This window comes from Carcharodon carcharias, chromosome 18 (genome assembly GCF_017639515.1).
Source record: "Carcharodon carcharias isolate sCarCar2 chromosome 18, sCarCar2.pri, whole genome shotgun sequence".
Taxonomy (NCBI): domain Eukaryota; kingdom Metazoa; phylum Chordata; class Chondrichthyes; order Lamniformes; family Lamnidae; genus Carcharodon; species Carcharodon carcharias.
Window position 1 is genome coordinate 26,040,770 of NC_054484.1, and position 23,633 is coordinate 26,064,402.

The following is a 23,633-nucleotide window of genomic DNA, read 5'->3' on the forward strand; positions in this document are numbered from 1 at the left end:
GCCACACAAATGTCAGGCAATGACCGTCTCCAACAAGAGAGAATCCAACCATCGCCCCCTGACATTCAATAGCATTACCATCACTGAATCCCCCACAATCAACATCCTGAGTTACCACTGACCAGAAACTGTACTGGACTAGCCATATAAATACTGTGGCTACAAGAGCAGGTCAGAGGCTAGGAATCATGTGATGAGTAACTCACCTCCTGACCCTCTCAAAATCTGTCCACCATCTACAAGGCACAGGTCAGGAGTGTGATGGAATACTCTCCAATTGCCTCCTACAGTGCAGCTCCTACAATACCATCCAGGACAAAGCAGCCCACTTGATTGGCACCACACCCATAAACATTCACTCCCTCCGCCACCGACGCACAGTAACAGCAGTGTATACCATTTTCAAGATGCGCTGCAGGAATTCACCAAGGCTCCTTAGGCAGCACCTTCCAAACCCACAACCACTACCATCTAGAAGGACAGGGGCAGCAGATACATGGGAACACCACCCACCTGGAAGTTCTCCTCCAAGCCACTCACCATCCTGACTTGGAAATATATCGCCGTCCCTTCACTGCCGCTGGGTCAAAATCCTGGAACTCCCTTCCTAACAGCACTGTGGGTGTACCTACACCTCATGGACTGCAGCGGTTCAAGAAGGCAGTTCACCACCACCTTCTCAAGAGCAATTAGGGATGGGCAATAAAGATTGGCCCAGCCAGCGAAGCCCACATCCCGTCAATGATTTTTTTAAAATTGGGCATACCGCTGCTGTGTTTCAGTCATTCCCTTTGAAGCGTATGCCACTGGTGCCCCATTTTGCAAGAGGACAGCTTCCAGGCCAGTCTTCGAAGTGTCCACTGAGATCTTGACCAGCTGACTGACATTGTAATACTTTAACACTGGTGCTGGATCAGTGTTCTCTTCAGACTGGTCAAAGCTTCCTGGTGACTTTGTTCCTAGTGCCAATCCACATCATTTTGTAGAAGTTCTGAGAGGTGCTGTCAGTCTGACATGTTCGGAACGAATTTCCCACGATAGATCACCATTCCCAAAAACCTCTCCAAGTCTTTCTTACATTCTAGGGGTGGCATGGTCACGACTGCTTCGATTTTACTCTGGTCCAGCTTCACTTCCCCACTTGTTAGCACATGTCCCAAGTATTTGATTTCATGAAGACCTATTTTGCACTTTTCCTTCTTCAACTTGAGGCTCCTTTCTCTAGCTCTGGCCAGCACCTGCCTCAGTCTGTGGTCGTGTTCTTCTCGTGAGGCTCCCCAGACCAGCACATCATTGATATAGATTTCCATGCCCTCTAACCCTTCGAACAGCTGCTTCACTGATGTGTGGAACACCTCCGAAGCTGAATTAATACCAGAAGTTAAGTGTAAAAACCTGTATCACCTGTATGGTGTTGAAGGTACAGAGATAGGAGCTGCGTTCATCCAGCTTGACCTGCCAGAAGCCTGAATTCGCATCCAAAACTGAATAGTATTTAGCATCAATTATCTTACACATGATCTCTTCTACTGTGGACAGCTGGTAATGCTTTCCTTATACTGCCTGGTTTAGGTCTCTGGGATCCAGGCAGGCTCACAGATTCCCATCTGATTTTTCTACCATTACAATTGGATTAACCCACTTTGTCAGTTCTTCAATTTTCTTGATGATGTGAAGTTTCTCCATTCTGTCCCAACTCTGCTTTCAGTCACTCTCTCAGCATTACTGGTATTTTCCTGGGTGGGTATATTTTGGGTGTCACAGTTTTGTCAATCTTGATGGTGTGTTCTCCTTTTAGGCAACCAATCCCCTGGAACACATCTTTATATTCGCTCAGGATGTCATCATGGTTACAGTCATTATTCTCACGATTAGCTTCAGATTTTCACAAGCTTTGATTCCAAGAATGGGTTTTGCAACAGTTTTCAACAATGGAAGTGATTGAGACTGTTTTTTTGCAGTTCACTAAGTGTGCAGGTGGCAGTAGCATAGTGGTATTGTCACTGGACTAGTATTCCAGAGGCCCAGGGTAATTCTCTGGGGACCCGGGTTCGAATTCCACTACGGCATATGGTGAAATTTAAATTGAAAATCTGATGACGACCATGAAACAATTGCCAATTGATGTTCACTGATGTCCTGATCTGGCCTACACGTTCCCTGAACAAGGTTAGGGCAATTAGGGATGGGCAATAAATGTTGGTACGGTCACAAATTTAAAAAAAAACTTGCCTTCTATAGCTTCACTTTTGTTTTAGTTAGCTGTTTTTCTTTGCTTATCTTACGAATGACATTTACTTGTGCACCTGTGTCAAACTTGAAATTCATCATCATGTTGGCAATTTTTAAATCAATCTTCCATTCATCTTCTTTGGAATTTGTTGTTACTGCACCAACAAAAAGTTCAGTTTCAGTCTCTGTGTGCACTTCCTTCGGTTTACACATCTTAGCGAAGTGATTTAGTTTATCACAGTTCTTACACTGCTTTCCATAGGCTGGACAACTATGTGGTAAATGCTCTGTCCACATCGACCACTTAAATGTTTTAGTAGCAGTTTTGTTCTTTTTACGATCAGGCTCTCTATTTGTTCTTTCCCAGGGCTGTTTCTGTTTAACTGCATCTAACTGCTTGACTATGTACAGGATTATTATCTTCTGTCAGCTGTTTAATCTTGCATTTTGTCGTCTCTGCCGCTCTGCAGATATTTATTGCTTTCTCCAGCTGAGAGAAGATCAACTTTTCTCAAAAGCCGCTTTCTTACAGCAAAAGTTGTGATTCCGCAAATGATTCTATCTTGGATGAGTGATTCTTCAAACTCTCCAAATTCACATGATTTAGTTTGTTTTCTCAGCTCAGTTACGTACTGACTAATGTTGTCACTGCCTTGTGTGCATGAATAAAATCGGTACCTTTCCCACTTGATGCTTTTCTTAGGGCTGCAGCAGGTTTAGAATTTTTCCATTATTTCTTTTAAGTCATTTTGTTTCTCATCACTTTCAAACGTGAAAGTGCTGTAGACTTCAAAGGCTGCTTCCCCTGATACCTGAGGGAAGATGGAAGACTGTCCCTGAGGGTCTCTTTATCACTGCCTGTCGCTGTGAGGTGCAGCTCAAATTTCTGCCGGAACCTCCTCCAGTTTTCGGCCAGATTTCCCTCCAAGCTGAGCTCTGTTAGCGGTTTCAGAACCTCCATTGTTACGTTTACTTTACTTCTGACACCATGTCTTGTTTTCTGTTTCAATGATGCACACAGGCCGTCCACATTGTAGCTGAGTTAACTTTATTGATAACACATTTTCCTAACATAAACACATATCTGCAGTAACTGAATTCTATCAAGACAGGTTCCAACATGTGCTATCTGACCTTCAACCCCAGGTCAGGTGACCCCCATATTTGTACAGAATACCGTATAGTATCTAATACTAGAGTCCACTACCACGATCAACTATTATCATGACACATCACACGTTTCTCCTATTGCCGCATTGTGGAGTACCACGCTGTACTTCCCTTGTGTTCAAGCACGAATGGTCTGTGAATGCTTTGTGAACGCAACCAACTTGGTTGCTATAGTTGACGTCAAACTCTTAGTGGAGGCCTCATGTAGTAATGTACAGCAAAGTCTTGGAACAACAGCAAACAGAATGCCATGGACTTTCAAACGAGCCCATCCAGAATCTCAAACTTCTAAAACTAAGTTTCGTTAGTGACATAAAAATAAGTCAGTTTGTTTTGTACAAATGGGCCTAAGAAAGTATATTCAAAATAATTCCCATCTGTGAGCAAAAATGGAAAACAGAACACATTCAAATTTAATGTCTTCAAGGGACTTAATGCTGGTGTTAGGTATCTACCTATGAATCAGCCTGAAAAAAAGACATGAACTTGCAGCAGAACTAACGCCTGTGCAGATTAGGCATCCATTCGACTCCCTAATCGCTTTGCTCACAGTTTTGCATCCAAAAGGCAGCACCAAAGCATAATAACGTCTGCCCCACAGTGCTCTATTCCTCAGCTGAGTCTACAGTTCTGTCCCCATTCCTCTGCTCTGATTAATAAGACATTCCTGGCATCATTCCTTTCAACAGCCTTAACCCTCCGTTCTAATATCCTGACATCCTTGAAGCATTGCTCCAGACTCAGTTTATCTGTTTCACTTAATATCTTCCATAATTCTACAAGGTCTTTTCTCTGTCAAGTTCTTTCAAGGCTGAAGAGACCCAGTTTCCGCACTCTTACATAGTATATCAATTAACGTTAGCTTAATGGCTCATCTCTGATCTGCCTCCACAGTGTAAATGCTTCTCTCATGCCTTGGATGTCAAACTAAACAAATTAATCAAGGTAACCCACAGTTCTATTGCGACGGTTTCTGACTTATCTTCAAGTGACACAGGATTCAATAATCCATTAAACATCGTTGCTCCAAACTGATTTAACATCTATCACTAAGGCTATATCTGCATTGTCCATAGTACATCCACAGTGTTGAATTTTCCTGTCAATGCGTTGCATCCAACATCCCCTCTGCACGGTTGCACAGCAACCCAGAAGATGCCTCGAAGCCTCTTCACAAGTTGTCCCATTTAAAGTAACGCGGCTGTACGTTAAAATAATTGAAAACATCACCCATTGAAATGGCCAGACTGTGCATAACAACGACAAAAAAAATATTAGAGTGAGGGTTTCACACTTAACAGTTCTGACTTTAATCTGTCACGGTGCTAATGTTATCCATTTCTTTTTAGGTTCCTGGTTGCTTCATCCTTTAACCCCACCCCTCTCCATCTGTGAACTTGGCCCGTTTAAACTGGGCTCCTCAGTCTAAATCAGTGTTGTCGCTAAGGGACAGTCGGTGTCTCAGCTCCAATCCTCGGACTCTCCACTCAGTTCCTCCCACCCTTCTGATACCACCTCTTCATCAAGTGTTCACTTTCTTTCCTCAGCCAATTCCACATTCATCCCAGGTTTTCCCTTGAATTCTCACTTCTTTCACTTTCTGCAATAATTTTATCAGCAGTGTTCCACGTCAATGCTCACTTTCACACAGAAAAAAATAAATTGTGGTCAGTTAAGGAAGGTCTTCGCTTTTAAGCCATGTTAGCTTGCATTTATGAAATGGTTCTTCTACCCTATTCCTCACATTTGTTCCTGACAATCGTTTCTATCATTATTTTAAGCTGTCCATCATGGTTGCCTTGCTTCCTTGAGTCTGAGTGCTCTGTAGCTGCTTTCTAATCTGCTGCTACCTTCACCCACATTCTTCAGCTTGCTCAAGGGGTTTGCTCACACTTCGTCCCCAAAGAGGAAATGCAGCTTCTATCACTGAGCCATGGAGGTTCCAGTGATTAACAATGCTCTTTACGCTAATCCTGTTGCCTGAGAGGTTTGGATTACAAATCTTATTTCGCTGCTTTCAGCATTTTCACCAGCCTTCATTGCCCTTTCGTTACAAGTTGAGGGGAGGGTGCTGCCACCTGCTGGTTACTACCAGTTTTGTAACATCAGCTGCAGATCTTGCATGAACGGGACTTAGTCACATGACTGCGATGACGCAAGAGGACATCAGGCTGTAGAAATGCTGCAGGGAATTCTGGGAGGGTTAAGTCGGCACTGGGTGAGAAAGCAGCTTTAGAGAGCTCGGTCATGGCAGCTGCCCGATTGAGGGTTCAATAGGCTGCCGAATGGAGCTTATGGTTTAGAAAATGATTTCTGTAGCCTTTACAGGGCATTTTAAATAAAACTGCTCGATGATTCAAAGATATTTTTTAAAATGCACCACTCTGGCATTTGAAGCTTTTGGTGATTAAGGACTATACACCATTCAGTTATTGCTTAAAAATAACACTGCCCTATATTGTTCCCCCTTTGAATGACTGCAGGATAACGCAGCATCGGCCTGCAGTTCCTATTCTGCAGAACAGCACTGGAGAGTCAGTCAAAGGCCTTTTAGAGTAAGGTAGCTCCTCAAAGCAGAATCGCTTGTGACACCCACTACAGGTTCCCTTTAACCTCAACTAGTGTTTCCCTTCCCTCCCCATTTTCTTTCCTTCTCTCCTGAAGGAATTGATTCACACTGGGGTACAACTGCAAACTGCTCTTCCATACCATGTCCAGGTGAGCAACCTTCATGCGTAACTAAGGAGTGAAAGTCTCTGGGCTAGTTTAACTATCATCATTTGAAATACACAAGCGTGCAGCCTACAACACAATACAAACACACTAATTAGGGGCAGAAGTAGGCCACTCAGCCGCTCGAGCCTGCTCCGACATTCAATAAGATCTGACTGTAACCTCCTGCCTACCCCTGATAACCTTTCACCCCCTTGTTTATCATCAAGAATCCATCGAGCTCTGCCTTATAAATAATCAAGGCTCTGCTTCCACCACCTTTCGCAGAAAAGAGTTCCAAAAACTCACGGCCCTCTGGGAGAAAGAATTTCTCCTCATCCCTATCTTAAATGAGCAAGCCCTTATTTTTAAACAATGACCCCTAGTTCTAGATTCTCCCACAAGAGGAAACATCCTCTCCATGTTTTTTTTTATTCATTCAGGGGATGTGGGCATCGCCAGCCAGACCAGCATTTATTGCCCATTCCTAGTTGCCCTTGAGAAGGTGGTGGTGAGCTGCCTTCCTGAGCCGCTGCAGTCCATGTGGTGTAGGTACACCCACAGTGCTGTTAGGAAGGGATTTTCGGGATTTCGGCCCAACGACAGTGAAACAAAGTTGAAATATTTCCAAGTCAGGGTGGTGAGTAGCTTGGAGGGGAACTTCCAGGTGGTGGCAATCCCAGGTGTCTGCTGCCCTTGACCATTTAGATTGTAGTGTTCGTGTCTTTGGAAGGTGCTACCTAAAGAACTTTGGTGAGTTCCTGTAGTGCATCTTGTAGATGGTATTCACTGCTGCTACTGTGCGTTGGTGGTGGGGTGAGTGAATGTTTGTGGATGGGGTGAATGAATGTTTGTGGATGGGGTGAATGAATGTTTGTGGATGGGGAGACAATCAAGCGGGCTGCTTTGTCCTGAATTGTGTCGAGCTTCTTGAATGTTTTGGGAGCTGCACTCATCCAGGGAAGTGGGGAGTATTCCATCACACTCCTGGTTTGTACCTTGTAGATGGTGGACAGGCTTTGTGGAGTCAGGTGGTGAGTTACACACCACAGAATTCCCAGTCTCTGACCTGTTCTTGTAGCCACACTATTTATAAGGCTAGTCCAGTTCAGTTTCTGGTCAAAGGTAACCCCCAGGATGTTGATAGTGGGGAATTCAGCAATGATAATGCCATTGAATATCATGGGCCGATGGTTAGATTCTCTCTTGTTGGAGATGGCCATTGCCTGGCACTTGTGTGGCGTGAATGTTACTTGCCATGTGTTAGCCCATGCCTGGATATTGTCCAGGTCTTGCTGCATTTGGACATGGACTGCTTCATTATCTGAGTAGTTATGAATGATGCTGAATATTGTGCAATCATCAGCAAACATCCCCACCTCTAACCTTATGATAGAAGGAAGGTCAAAAATGAAGGAGCTGGAGATGGTTGGGCCGAGGACACTACCCTGAGGAACTCCTGCAGTTAAGTCCTGGAACTGAGATGACTGAACTCCACAACCATCTTCCTTTGCACCAGGTATAACTCCAACCCGTGGAGAGTTTCCACCCCCCACCCCCCCACCAAAAGCCAATTCCCATTGACTCCAGTTTTTCTAAGGCTCCTTGATTCCACATTCAGCCAAATGCCACCTTGATGTCAAGGGCAGTCATTCTCACCTCACCTCGGGAGTTCAGCTCTTTTGTCCATGTTTGAACCAAGGCTGTAATGGGGTCAGGAGCTGAATGGCTCTAGCGGAACCCATTGAGCGTCAGTGAGCAGGTTATTGCTAAGCAAGTGCCACTTAATAGCACTGATGATGACCCGTTCCATCGCTTCACTGATAATGGAGAGTAGACTGATGGGGTGGTAATTGGCCAGGTTGGATTTGTCCTGCTTTTTGTGTACAGAACATACCTGGGCAATTTTTCACATAGCCGGGTATAAGCCAGTGTTGTAACTGTACTGGAACAGCTTGGCTCAGGTGTGACAATTATGGAGCACAAGTCTATTGCCGGAATATTGCCAGAGCCCATAGCCTTTCCAGCATCCAGTGCCTTCAGCCGTTTCTTGATATCACGTGGAGTGAATCAAACTGAAGACTGGCATCTGTGATGTTAGGGACCCTCCAGAGGAGGCCGAGTTGGATCATATACTTGGCACTTCTGGCTGAAAATTGTTGCGAGTACTTCAGCCTTATCATTTGCACTGATATGTTGGGCTGCTCCATCATTGAGGATGGGGATATTTGAGGAGCCTTTTCCTCCAGTAAGTTGTTTAATTGTCCACCACTATTCACGACTGGATGTGGCAGGACGGCAGAGCTTAAATCTGATCTGTTGGTTGTGTAATCGCTTAGCTCTGTCTATCGCTTGCTGCTTATGCTATTTGGCACACAAGTAGTCCTATGTTGTAGCTTCACCAGGTTAACACCTCATTTTTAGGTAAGCCTGATGCTGCTCCTGTCATGCCCTCCTGCACTCTTCATTGAATCAGGGTTGATCCCCTGGCTTGGCAGTTATGGTAGAATGGGGGATATGCCGGGCCATGAGGTTACAGATGGTGGGTGAGTACACTTCTGCTGATGCTGGTGGCCCACAGCACCTTATCGTTGCCCAGTCTTCTGTTGCTAGATCTGTTCAAAATCTATCCCATTTAGCGTGGTGGTAATGCCACAAAACACGATGGAGGGTATCTTCAATGTAAAGATAGAACTTCGTCTCCACAATGACTGTGCAGTGGTCACTCTTACCGATACTATCATGGACAGATGCATCTGCGGCAGGCTGGGGTCAAGTATGTTTTTCCCTCTTGTTGGTTCTCTGACCACCTGCTGCAGACTCAGTCTAGCATCTATGTCCTTTAGGATTCAGCCAGCTCAGTCGGTGCTGGTGCTACCGAGCTACTCTTGGTGATAGACATTGAAGTCCCCCACCCAGAGTACATTCTGCGCCCTTGCCACCCTCAGTGCTTCCTCCAAGTGGTGTTCAACATGGAGCAGTGCAACATTCATCAGCTGAGGGATGATGGTACATGGTAATCAGCAGGAGGTTTCCTTGCCCATGTTTGACCTGATGCCATGAGGCTTCATGGGTTCCGGAGTCGATGTTGAGGACTCCCGGGCCAACTCCCTCCTGACTGTATACCACTGTGTCACCACCTCTGCTGGGCCTGTCCTGCCAGTGGGACAGGACATACCCAGGGATGGTGATGGTGGTGTCTGGGACATTGTCTGTAAGGTATGTTTCTGAGAGTATGACTGTCAGGCTGTTGCTCGACTAGTCTGTGAAACAGCTCTCCCAATTTGGCACAAGCCCCCAGATGGTAATAAGGAGGACTTTGCAGGGTCGACCTGGCTGAGTTTGCCACTGTCATTTCCAGTGCCATGGTCGATGCCGGATGGTCCATCCGGTTTCATTCCGCATCACCTTTTTAGCGGTTTGAATGGCTTGCTAGGCTTTTTCAGAGGGCATTTAAGAGCCAATCACATTACTGTCCTTACCTAGACTGGCCTACATCTGACGCCAGGTCTCCTTCCCTAAATGACGTTAGTGAACCAGAAGGATTTTTACAACAATGGTTCCATGGTCATCATTTGACTATTACTTCCAGATTTTTATTGATTGAATTTAAATTCCAATATCTGCCATGGTGACATTTGATTCCAGGTCCCCAGAGCATTATCCTGGATCCCTGGAATACTCATCCAGTGGCAATTCCACTACGCCACCCTGTCAAGACCCCTTGGGATCTAATATGTTTCAATCAAGCCACCTCTTCCTCTTCTAAACTCCAGCAAATACAAGCCTAGCTTGTCTAGCCTTCCCTCATAAGACAACCTGCCCATTCCCGGTGTTAAGCCTTCTCTGAACTGCTTCTAACACATTTACATTCTTCCTTAAATAAGGAGACCAATACTGTACACAGTACTCCAGATGCGGTCTCACCAGTGTCCTGTACCACTGAAGCATAACCTCCCTACTTTTATATTCAATTCCCCTCGCAATAAACGATAACATGCTCTTAGTTTCCCTAATTACTTGCTGCGCCTGCATGCTAGCCTTTTGTGATTCATGCACCAGGACACCCAGATCCTTCTGAATCTCAGAACTCTGAAATCTCTCACCGTTTAAATAACATGCTCCTGTCTCATTCTTCCTGCCAAAATGGACAATTTCACATTTTCCTACATTGTACTCCATTTACCAGATCTTTGCCCACTCACTTAGCCTGTCTATGTTCCTTTGTAGCCTCCTTATGCCCTCTTCACAATTCCCTTTCCTACTGATCATGAAAGCTGTCCGGAATACAAGTCCTGGCTTACTTTTCTCCTCTTGACCCCAAATGGAACCGTACACCCATTACTGCTGCCCTGTCTGAGATCAAATACCTCAGCACAGACCGGGGCGCACTAAACCCAGGACTTCCCAAGCCTCCACACCTCAATCCTACACCAACTGGTGCACTCCACTACCCACCCATCAAGTAAAGCTCTTCAACTCCTTTATCCAAGAGAACATGGAATTAAATTGCAATGTTTGTGAAAAATCCACATAAGTACCGTTACCAGTTCCGAAGAAATTTTGAAACAGTTGACTAGGCATTTCTTGTACATCCTAGAAATAATTGCTCTTCAATATTACTCAGAAGAGAGGCATGTGGCCGAAAACTTTCGTCTACGCACATCAGGACAAACACAAGAATTCCAAATTTCAAACGATCACAACAATTTATGCTACAGGAGAAAAGGGTATTGATTGTTTGGCAAGTTCACTCTGATTGGCTGAGGCGTTGCCATGGAGAAAGCAAGGGAGAAACTATTGGCTCCCCAATGTCCCCGGCAATTCAAAAAAGCCTCTTCCATCAATCTACAAAGCATAGATAAGCATGGGAGAACTGCCTACCTGGAGTGAGAAGCAAAGAACCGTCTGGTGTGAAGGTGAGTCGGCGGAAGAACGATTTCATGCCATCGTCATGAAACATTCGATAGCTCTTGGTCTGCCATTGGTCCAAAACAACAAAATACGCAATATGAATCAATAAACTCAATTCTAGGAACTGAACAATCCGAAAGTAAACTGCTTTCCACATCTTACACTTGCATCGGGCTTCTCACTCACCAAGATTCACATAAAGCACAGTAGGTAATGATTGAACGGAAAGCACGAGAAAGAAAAGGTTAAGGAGGGGACAAGAGCATAGTCTAAAAGGCTTCTTCAGATTCTTTGGAAGGCAGGTTGAAGGTGCCAACATTAAGAATGCATAAAAAGCCCACAATGTGAATTTCAGTTTGAGAGCAACAGACTTGAGTCCCACACTAGTGTTCTGAAGTCAAACCAAAAGAGAGGAACTAAAGTGAATGTTGGTCCCTTGGAGGATGAGACTGGGGAGTTAACAGTGGGGAATGCAGAAATAGCAGAGACACTTAATCAATATTTTGCCTCAGTTTTCACAGTGGAGGATACTAGTACCACCCAATAGTAACAGGTAATGCAGAGGGTATAGAGAAGGTGGAACTTAGAACAATCACCATCACTAGAGAAAAAGTACTGAGCAAACTATTAGGATTAAAGGGTGACAAGTCCCCAGGACCTGATGGCCTACATTCCAGGGTCTTAAAGGAAGTGGCAGCAGAGATAGTGGATGCATTGGCTATAACTCCAAAATTCCCTGGATTCTGGAAAGGTTCCAGTGGATTGGAAAAATGCTAACATAACGCCCTTATTCAAAAAGGAGATGGGAGGGGAGGGAGGCAGAAAGTAGGAAACTATAGACCAGTTAGTTTAACGTCTGTCATTGGGAAATTGTTGGAATCCATTATTAAGGAAGTAGTAATGGGGCATTTGGAAAGTCAAAATGCAATCTATCAGAGTCAGCATGGTTTTATGAAGAGTAAATCATGTTTAACTAATTTGCTAGAGTTCTTTGAAGATGTGACAAGCAAAGTGGATAATGGGGATCCTGTGGATGTGGTATATCTGGACTTCCAGAAGGCCTTTGATAAGGTGCCACAAAAAAAGATTAATACACAGTATAAGATCACATGGAGTTAGGGGTAATATATTAGCTTGGATAGAGGATTGGCTAACCAACAGAAAGCAGAGAGTCGGGATAAATGGGTCTTTTTCTGGATGGCAAGCTGTAACTAGTGGGGTGCCACAGGATTCAGTCCTTGGGCCCCAACTATTTACAATTTATGTTAATGACTTGGGTTCAGGGATAGAAGGTACTGTAGCTAAATTTGCAGATGACACCAAAATAGATGGGAAAGTAAGTTGCAATGAAGAAATAAGAAATTTACAAATGGATATGGACAGGTTAGGTGAATGGGCCAAAATTTGGCAGATGGAGTTTATAGTGAATAAGTGTGAGGTTATCCATTTTGATTGGAAGAATAAAAAGGTGACTTATTATTATTTAAACGGAGAGAAACTTCAGAATGTTTCAGTGCAGAGGGGTCTGGGTGTCCTCCTGCATGAGTCGCTGAAAGCTAGTGTGCAGGTACAGCAGGTAATAAGGAAGGAAAATGGAATTTTGGCATTTATTGCTAAAGGAATAGAGTATAAAAATAGGGAAGTGTTGTTGCAACTGTACAAGGCATTGGTGAGACCGCACCTGGAGTACTGTGCACAGCTTTGGTCTCCTTACTTGAGGAAGGATGTAGTTGCATTGGAGGCGGTTCAGAGGAGGTTCACTAGATTGATTCCAGAGATGCAGGGCTTGTCTTATGAGGATAAATTGAGCAGTTTAGGCCTATACTCGCTAGAGTTTAGAAGGATGAGAGGAGATCTAATTGAGGTATATAAGATGCTAAAGGGGATGGACAAAGTAGACGTGAAGCAGATGTTTCCCCTTGTGGGGCATTCTAGAACGAGAGGCCATAGTTTTAGGCCAAGGGATGGTAAATTTAAATCAGAGATGAGGAGGAATTACTTTTCTCAAAGGGTGGTGAATCTGTGGAATTCACTACCTCAGAGTGCAGTGGATGCCGGGATGCAGAATAAATTTGAGGAGATAGACAGATTTTTAATTAGTAACAGGTTGAAAGGTTATGGGGAGAGGGCGGGAAATTGGAGCTGAGGCTTAAATGAGATCAGCCATGATCGTATTGAATGGCGGGGCAAGCTCAAGGGGCTGAATTGCCTACTCCTGCCCCTAGTTCTTATGTTCAGTGAGGAAGATGAGCCACAAGTAATGAATTACCACACATTGCTGGACAAGTTGCATCTCTCCGTCATTAGCCTCACACAAACTATAGCTCACAGCCAACTTCCTAATGAATGTCAGGAAATTGCTGCATTTGAGTGGTAACTACCTATGAATCTTATTGCAGCCAATTAGCCCAGTGTTTCAGGATGCAAGGACCCTATTAATGGTTGATTGATGCTCTTAGATTGCCACATAACCTTGCAGTCTCAGAAAGCCAGCAATTGAAACTGTGGAGTCTTTTCCTGCTTTTCCTTTCTGTCTCTCATTTCCCTCTCCCTTAATTCAATCTTTCTTTTCCTCGCTATTTCTCTTCTCCATGATTCACGTTCTTCTCGATCACAAAATTTTGCTTAACAAGATACACTCTTTGACCCAATGTTAATATGATTAGAAAGATGAGGTTAAAAAAAAATTCCATTTTACATCACATGTCACAAGCTGCACCATTTCCAGCTATTCCTATACCATTGAGGGAAAATCTCAAACCTGCTCCACCATTCAATAAGATCATGGCTGATCTGAATGTAACCTCCCGCCAACCCCCAATAATCTTTCACCCCCTTGTTTATCAAGAATCTATCTATCTGCCTTGAAAACATTCAAAGACTCTGGCTCCATTGCCTTTTGAGGAAGGGAGTTCCAAAGATTCACTACCCTCAGAGAAAATGTTTTTTATCATCTGTCTTAAATGGATGACCCCTTATTTTTAAACAGTGAACCCTAGTTCTAGATTCTCCCACAAGAGGAAATATCCTTTCCACATCCACCCTGTCAAGGCCACCCAGGATCTTATGTTTTAATCAAGTCGCCTCTTACTCATCTAAACTCCAGTGGATACAAGCCTAGCCTGTCTGGCCTTTCCTCATAAGACCATCTGCCCATTCCATGGGGTGAGGACACACTGTCGCTAAAGAAGCAGCGATTGATGCTGGAGGGAAAGGAATAACCAGTACAGTAGAAGAGCACAGTGATAGAGAGTTAAAGTCACAATGGAACTTGAAAATGAGGATATGGATCTTGAGGTCAATTCTTTGGGAGGAGTTGAGGAGTTGTTGGGGTGACAGGTGTTTTAATACAGCATTGCACAAAACAAAAATCTTCAATGTAGCCTTTAATCCCTAACCATTACCACTTTGATTTCAGAACATGATAAGGCCAAGAATACAGCAGAAACTTGCAGTTAGTAGCGCCTATAATGCATAAAGATGTCCATGGTCCTTCACAAAAGGCAGGGTTTTGCAATATATCCTCAGCAATTAGTATTTCTAGTTGCATTGCTTTTTAAGGGGAGGGGAGAGAGAGAATATGATGATCAACAGGCCACTTAGCCTAACATCAGTTGTTAGGAGATGCTGGAATCTACTAGTAAGGAAGTCTTAACAGTGTAAAACAAAAACAGAATTACCTGGAAAACTCAGCAGGTCTGGCAGCATCGGCGGAGAAGAAAAGAGTTGACGTTTCGAGTCCTCATGACCCTTCGACAGAACTTGAGTTCGAGTCCAAGAAAGAGTTGAAATATAAGCTGGTTTAAGGTGTGTGTGTGGGGGGCGGAGAGATAGAGAGACAGAGAGGTGGGGGGGGCGGTGTTGTTGTAGGGACAAACAAGCAGTGATAGAAGCAGATCATCAAAAGATGTCAACGACAATAGTACAATAGAACACATAGGTGTTAAAGTTGGTGATATTATCTAAATGAATGTGCTAATTAAGAATGGATGGTAGGGCACTCAAGGTATAGCTCTAGTGGGGTTTTTTTTTTATAATGGAAATAGGTGGGAAAAGGAAAATCTATATAATTTATTGGAAAGAAAAGGGAAGGGGGAAACAGAAAGGGGGTGGGGATGGGGGAGGGAGCTCAAGACCTAAAGTTGTTGAATTCAATATTCAGTCCGGAAGGCTGTAAAGTGCCTAGTCGGAAGATGAGGTTTGGTTCCTCCAGTTTGCGTTGGGCTTCACTGGAACAATGCAGCAAACCAAGGACAGACATGTGGGCAAGAGAGCAGGGTGGAGTGTTAAAATGGCAAGCGACAGGGAGGTTTGGGTCATTCTTGCAGACAGACCGCAGGTGTTCTGCAAAGCGGTCGCCCAGTTTACATTTGGTCTCTCCAATGTAGAGGAGACCACATTGGGAGCAACGAATGCAGTAGACTAAGTTGGGGGAAATGCAAGTGAAATGCTGCTTCACTTGAAAGGAGTGTTTGGGTCCTTGGACGGTGAGGAGAGAGGAAGTGAAGGGGCAGGTGTTGCATCTTTTGCGTGGGCATGGGGTGATGCCATAGGAGGGGGTTGAGGAGTATGGGGTGATGGAGGAGTGGACCAGGGTGTCCCGGAGGGAGCGATCCCTACGGAATGCCGATAAGGGGGGTGAAGGGAAGATGTGTTTGGTGGTGGCATCATGCTGGAGTTGGCGGAAATGGCGGAGGATGATCCTTTGAATGCGGAGGCTGGTGGGGTGATAAGTGAGGACAAGGGGGACCCTATCATGTTTCTGGGAGGGAGGAGAAGGCGTGAGGGCGGATGCGCGGGAGATGGGCCGGACACGGTTGAGGGCCCTGTCAACGACCGTGGGTGGAAAACCTCGGTTAAGGAAGAAGGAGGACATGTCAGAGGAACTGTTTTTGAATGTAGCATCATCGGAACAGATGCGACGGAGGCGAAGGAACTGAGAGAATGGGATGGAGTCCTTACAGGAAGCGGGGTGTGAGGAGCTGTAGTTGAGATAGCTGTGGGAGTCGGTGGGTTTGTAATGGATATTGGTGGACAGTCTATCACCAGAGATTGAGACAGAGAGGTCAAGGAAGGGAAGGGAAGTGTCAGAGATGGACCACGTGAAAATGATGGAGGGGTGGAGATTGGAAGCAAAATTAATAAATTTTTCCAAGTCCTGATGAGAGCATGAAGCGGCACCGAAGTAATCATTGATGTACCGGAGAAAGAGTTGTGGAAGGGGGCCGGAGTAGTTCTGCAACAAGGAATGTTCCACATACCCCATAAAGAGACAGGCATAGCTGGGGCCCATGCGGGTACCCATAACCACACCTTTTATTTGGAGGAAGTGAGAGGAGTTGAAGGAGAAATTGTTCAGCGTGAGAACAAGTTCAGCCAGACGGAGGAGAGTAGTGGTGGATGGGGATTGTTCGGGCCTCTGTTCGAGGAAGAAGCTAAGGGCCCTCAGACCATCCTGGTGGGGGATGGAGGTGTAGAGGGATTGGACGTCCATGGTGAAGAGGAAGCGGTTGGGGCCAGGGAACTGGAAATTGTTGATGTGACGTAAGGTGTCAGAGGAATCACGGATGTAGGTGGGAAGGGACTGGACAAGGGGAGAGAGAAGGGAGTCAAGATAACGAGAAATGAGTTCTGTGGGGCAGGAGCAAGCTGAGACGATCGGTCTACCGGGGCAGTTCTGTTTGGGGATTTTGGGTAGGAGATAGAAGCGGGCCATCCGAGGTTGGGCGACTATCAGGTTGGAAGCTGTGGGAGGGAGATCCCCAGAGGAGATGAGGTCAGTGACAGTCCTGGAAACAATGGCTTGATGTTCAGTGGTGGGGTCATGGTCCAGGGAGAGGTAGGAGGAAGTGTCTGCGAGTTGACGCTCAGCCTCCGCGAGGTAGAGGTCAGTGCGCCAGACAACAACAGCACCACCCTTGTCAGCGGGTTTGATGAAAATGTCAGGGTTGGCCCTGAGAGAATGGAGTGCAGTAAGTTCAGAGAGAGACAGGTTAGAATGGGTGAGAGGAGCAGAGAAATTAACAGTGTACTTGGAAAGACATAGAATGATTAGAACAAATCAACATGGTTTTAGTAAAGGAAAATCCTGATTGACAAATTTATGATGAGTTTTTTTTGAGAGTGTAACTAGCAGGCTAGATGAAGGGGAACCAGTAGATGTAGTTTACCTGGATTTCCAAAAGACATTCGGTAAGGTGCCACACAAAAGGTTAATAGGCAAGATAAGGGCTCAGAGTTGGAGTTAATATATTGGCATGGATAGAGGATTGGTTAATGGAAAGAAAACAGAGTGTGTTCATAAACAGGGATCTTTCAAGTTGCAGGCAGTGAATAGTGGAGGAATAGTGCTGGGGTCTCAGCTATTTACACTTTATATTAATTACTTAGATGAAGAGACAGAGAGTAGTGTATCTAAGGTTGTTGATGATACAAAACTAGGTGGAAAAGTAAGCTGTGGGGAGAACTCAGCGAAACTGCAAAGATACATATATAGGTTAGGTGAGTGGGAATAAAATGGCAGATGGAGGGCAGTGTGAAGTTATTCACTTTGGTCGTAAGAATAGAAAAGCAGAGTATCTTTTTAAAAGGCAAAGAGGCTTGGGTGTGCTCCAACAAGGAATGCAGAAAGTTAGCATGCAGGTGCAGCAAGCAGGTAGGAAGGCAAATGGTATGTTGGCCTTTATTGCAAGAGGATTGGAGTACAGGAATAAAGAAGTCTTGCTACAGTAGTACAGGGTTTTGGTGACACCACGGAGTTTTGGTGTCCGCATTTAAGAAAGGATATACTTGCATTGGAGGTGGTACAGCAAAGATTCTCTAAATTGGCTCCTGGGATAAGGGGGTTGCCTTATAAAGAGAGGCTAAGTACATTGGACTTATATTCTCGTGTTTAAAAGAATGAGATGCGATCTCAATGCAATCCACAAAATTCTGAAGGGGCTTGATAGGGTGGAAGCTGAGAGATTGCCTGATTAGCAGAAACAATCTAAAACATGGGGGCACAGTCTAAGGGTAAGGGACAGGTCATTTAGGAATGGGATGAGGAGAAATTATTTCACTCAAGTGGCTCTGAATCTTTGGAATTCTCTACTTCAGAGGGCTGTGGATGTTCCGTTATTGAATACATTTAAGGCTGGGATAGACAGATTTTTTTGTTCTCAGAGAATTAAGGAGTATAGGGAGTGGGCAGGATAATGGAGTTGAAGCCCAAGGTCAGCCATGAAAGTACTGAATGGCAGAGGAGGCTCGACTGGCCATGTGGTCTACTCCTGCTCCTATTTCTTGTGTTTTGGTGCTGGTAAGTCCAAGCTTGGGGCACCCATTTGTCCAAGCATCAGGATGCAGCAAAATGCAGCCATGTTTCAGGTTGGTGATCTTCCATCAAAACTGGAAAAAGCTAGAAATATAATCAGTTTTTACAAATGTGGGGTGGGGGGTGGGGGGGGAGAGAGAGAGAGAGAGAGAGAGGGAGAGAGAGAGAAGAAAGAAGGAGGAGGAGGTGGAAAATAGGTAAAAGGAAATGTCTGTGATAGGGTGAAAGGCAGGTTGGTGACCCAGAGCCAAAGGGAGTAGCAATGGGATAAGTAAAGGAACAAAAGATGTGTCTAGAAGAGGTGTGAATAGCAGAAAGATGAAGGGTTGCTGCCCAAAAGCAAAGAACAAGAGGAAATACAAGAGTAAAACTGGAACCTGCAAAGATAAATGGCAAAAAATGGGGTCAGAGATTATGGTCTGAAAACGTCGAGTCTGGAAGGCTGTAAAGCACCTAATCAAATGATGAGGCTCTGATCCTCAAGCTTACATTGGGCTTCAGTGCAACGCTGCAGGAGACCGAGGACAGAGGGGTCAATGTGGAGAATTAAATTGACAACTGACAGGAAGTTTATGCTTGTTCTGCAAAGCAACACCCAATCTGCATTTGGTCCCCCTGATATAGCGGAGACTACATTGAGAACAGTGAGTGCAGTAGACCAAACTGAAAAACTTACGCATAAATCAATTTGACCTAAAGGAGCTTTTGCAGCCTTGGATGGTGAGAAGAGAGGAGATAAAAATAGCAGGTGTTGCACCTTCTGCACTTGCACGGAGAAGTGCCGTGAGAAGGAGAGGGGTGTGTTAGGGCATCACACTGGAGTTGGGGGAAATGGTGGAGAATGATCCATTGAATATGGAGGTGGTGAGGTAGAAAGTGAGGACAGGGGGAACCCTATCATTGTTCTGGCAGGGCGAGGAAGGGGTGAGGGTAGATACGCTGAAAACTGGACAGACAGTCAAAGGCGTCGTCAACGACGATGGGGAAGAGTCCTCGGTTGAGGGAAAAGGAAGACATATCAGAAGCACTGGTATGGAAGGTGGCATCACCAGAACAGACGTGGCAGAGACGGTGAAACTGGGAGGATGGAACAGCACCTCATCCTTCAATTGGGCACTTCACAGCCTTCCTGTCTCAACACTAAGTTCAAGAATTTCAGTCTGTAACTCTGGCCCATTTTGTGTCTTCTAGGTTTTATCCTCGTTTTCTCTTGTTCTTGCTTTTGTATGGCAGCTGTTTATCAGTCTGCCATTCACACCTCATCTAGACACATCTTTTATTTTGTCACAGTGCTGATGAAAGATCATTGACTTGAAACATTAGCATCTGTGGAGTGAGAAACAGGGTGACCAGGCTTGCTGAGTATTCACAGCACTTTCTATTTTTAATTCTGACTTCCAGCATCCGCAATATTTTGCTTTTGCACAGGACAAATGGGTTGCTTACTAGACAGATGGCAACACAATCTAATTGCATTGATGGGAAAAAGAAACATGCTTCACGGCCAGCCAGAAGCTGAAAGCACTATTTTAAGCCCTCATTCATTTACTAAAGGATTAAATAGGCTAATTATCGGAAACTGAAGAACCCAAATTTAGAATCCCAGTGTGGAGGTGCCAGGACAACAAGCCTTGTTAAAGAAAAGGTTTTGAATTTCTATAGCGCCTTTCACGACCTCAGGACATCCCAAATCACTTCACAGCCAAAGTGCTTTTGAAGTACAGTCCCTGTCGAACTGTGGGGAATGCAGCTGCTTCTGTTCACACAGCAAAATCCCGCAATAGCAATGAGACGATGACCACATAATCTATTGTAGTGATTTCTCTCTCTCGAGTTTAATGCTGATCAGCACCCAGGAAAATCAGAGCCCCCCCGCCGCCACCGCCCACCCCCCCCTCCCTGTCCTCCCCACCGCCTTTCTTCTTCAAAATAGTATCATGGGGTCTTTTATGTCCACCAGAGAGGGAGGCAGGGCTTTGGTTCAGTGTCCCATCTAAAAGACGGCACCTACAACACTCCCTCAGCAGAAAGGAAGTTCCAGGGCCAGGTTACATCGATTTGTTCAGACTCGGAAACTCAGTTGGAGGCTCCACTGAATGTGATAGAGAGCCAGTTAGCTTTCTGCCACAAGGGGTCCCCAGAGGCACACAATTGTCAGCAGTGGCTGTAGTGGTAAAAAGCAAGTCATGCAGCATTCAAGCAACCCCCAGAATTCATGGGTTTTTCAGGCAGCTTCATTGAATCAAAAGAATAGATTTACATTTATAAGGCACTTTCCATAACCTCAGAATATTGTAAGCCACTTTCTGGAACTCACTCCCTAACAGCACTGTGGGTGTACCTACACCACATGGACTGCAGTGGTTCAAGAAGGCAGCTCACCACCACCTGCTCAAGGGCAATAAATGTTTGCCTAGTCAGCGACACCCAAATCCCATGAATGAATTTTTTTTTAAAACTTTCCAGCCAATGAAGTACTTCCTGAAGCATTGTCACTATTGTAATGCGGGCAGCCAATTTGCGCTCAGCAAGCTCCCGCAAACAACAATGTGACAATAGGCAGGTAATCTGTTTTTGTGATATTGACTGAGGGATCAATATTGACCAGGATACTGAGGATAACTCCCTTATTCTTCTTTGAAATAGTGCCAGGTGATCTTTTGCATCCACCCGAATAGGCAGCTGGGGGCCTCTGCATGAGACTCAGCATCTCAACACGGCACAGGAGGGTTGGCTTCGATTCTCGTGAGCATGCACTGCCTTTTGGTTCAGTGGCGAGTGCTACTAACTGAGCCACAACTGCACATGTTACAGATGGTGTAACTGGAACTCACTCAGTCTTGCAGCTCCCAACGCCATGGCACTTCAGAAAAACACCGAGGGGTGGGGTTTCCTTCGGGGGTTCCCTGATCCCCTGGCATAATTGCGGAAGAAACCCCGGGGAAATGGCCATTAGCACCAAATCCTCTGTCGAAGTTACAGTGGAAGATTGGAAAAACACACACAGGAATTCCAGGTGTTATACTCCCAGCAATAAGGACAGAGTGTGTTTAGCTTTATGATATGGCCGAATTACATCTTGCTCAAATCCTTGCTGTTGAACCGCGTGAGACCAGGAAATACCACTTGCCCTGCCAGTGACAGCCAGTAATCTCACATGGTGCCACACAGCCCCACTGAGTGGAATGTGGGAAAGCAAGATGAACATCAACCTGTGCACCATGCGCATTGTTAAAGAGCTGGCCAGCTTCAACAGGGCTCGACACAATGAAATTATACAAGGGCTACCTCTCTTACAGTATAGCATACCTCCCCTTCACAACCAGATGACATCTTGCTGACATTAAAGGCTACCCTCCTGGTTTGTGTGCTGTACACTCGCATAACCCTGTTAAACAAAAGACACCAAAGTTACACTTTAAACACCTTGCATTTGTTCAGAAATTGACTTGAACTGTAATACATACAAAATCAATAAGAATATAATTTATGTTCAACCACATAGGATATACAGCACAAAAAACAGGCCATTCAGCCCAACCCAGTCCGAGCCTCTTCCCATCTTTTCTCAACTAGATCTACCACCATGACCAACAATTCCCTTCTCCCTCATCTGCTTGTCCAGTTTCCCCATAAGTGTATCTGTACTCTACATTTCAATTATACCCTGTGGTAGCGCGTTCCACATTCTCACCATTCTGCGGGTGAAGAAGTTGTTTCTGAATTCCCTATTGGATTTCCTGCTGACTATCTTATATTGATGGCCTCTAGTTATGCTCCTCCCCACAAGAGGGAACATTCTCTCTTTATCTGCTCTAACGAAACCTTTCATAACTTTAAAGACCTCCATCAAGTCATCCTTCAGCCTTCTTTTTTCAAGAAACCCAGCCTGTCAATCCTTTCCTGATGTGTATACTAATGCCTTTCTGCGGTCAGACCACAGGCAAACAATAAAATGAATATATTCAAACCACTCTTTTGTCCACAGCTATAAAGAGTACCGATATAAAAAGGCATTCAACATAAATTAGTTTTGAAAACTCCCCAAAATTATTCTGCCATTTATTAACTTTGCTTTGAAGTTGATTTTGCACTATCAGGAGGCTAATTATTGAAATAATTAGAAATAAAAATGAAAGAAAATTAATTTTATATACAGTAAACCAAAGCTGACTAATGGAAATCTAGGAAAAGCTGTCTGATAAATTATCTACGCTTTTCATTGATATCGGCTGGACAACCGATGGGAATCACATGGTGTCTGGTTCAGTTGATAATGCTGCCATTATGTGGGATGTGAACAAAGGTAAATATGTATGTGCTAATGAAATTTGTGCAACTTTCGTTTTTATTCTTTCATGGGATGTAGGCATCACTGACAAGGCCAGCATTGGTGGGCCATCCATAATTGCCTCTTGAACTGAATGGCTTGCTAGGCCATTTCAGAGGGCAGTTAAGAGTCAACCACATTGCTGTGGGCCTGGTAGTCACATGTAGTCAAGACCAGGTAAGGACTACATAATTCCTTCCCTGCCAGGCATTAGTGAACCAAATGGGATTTTACAACAATTGATGATAGTTGTCATGGTCACCATTACTGAGACTAACTTTATATCACAGGTTTATGAATTGAATTTAAATTCCACCAGCCGCCATGGTGGGATTTAAACCCATCTCCCCAGAGCATTAGACTGGATTACTAGTCGAGTGACATTGCCACTATGCCACCATCCCCCTTAACTTTATTTCACTAATGTCTGGCAGGGAAGGAATTCTGTAGTCATTAAGACACCAAGTGAATATAACTCACCGTCATTGGATCAAGACCCTGGAACTTCCTTCCTAACAGCAATGCACCACATGGACTGCAACAGTTCAAGGCGACACCTCACCACCACCTTCTCAAGGGCAATTAGGGATGGGTAATTAAAGCTGGCCTAGCCAGTACCACGCACATCGCATGAAAGAATTTAAAAAGCTCAGTAGGGCTACCCGCTAATGGGGATTGGGATGTGGAAAAAAAGGGTTTCAGCATTTCTTTTTAAAAAGGCAGGGTAAATTACAAAACTTACTGCAACTTATGAGGAATTTGCCTAGAACAGGAAATAAGAGAGAAAATTTCAGCCTCCTTACCGGTCACAACTAAGCGTAGCAATGTACTGCCCCAGAGGATCCCAAGTGACACCTTGCACATAGCTCTTGTGTTCATTAAAGATTGACAGTTTTGCCCCTAAAAAAAATTGACACAAACAATTTGGAATACAAAGAAACAATTCAGCACATGTATGAA

At 44.7% G+C, this 23,633-nt stretch overlaps 1 protein-coding gene across 1 annotated transcript in view; it reads right to left on the reverse strand.

Annotated features, from left to right (window-relative positions):
- Nucleotides 1-23,633, reverse strand: part of chaf1b (chromatin assembly factor 1, subunit B) — a 50,779-nt gene that overhangs the window by 15,368 nt on the left and 11,778 nt on the right. Inside the window, exons 6-8 of the mRNA XM_041211445.1 lie at nt 23,477-23,573; nt 21,653-21,731; nt 10,999-11,092 (exon numbers count right to left, since the gene is read on the reverse strand). Coding sequence (XP_041067379.1) covers nt 10,999-11,092; nt 21,653-21,731; nt 23,477-23,573 — 270 coding nt within the window. The remainder of the gene's footprint in view (nt 1-10,998; nt 11,093-21,652; nt 21,732-23,476; nt 23,574-23,633) is intronic.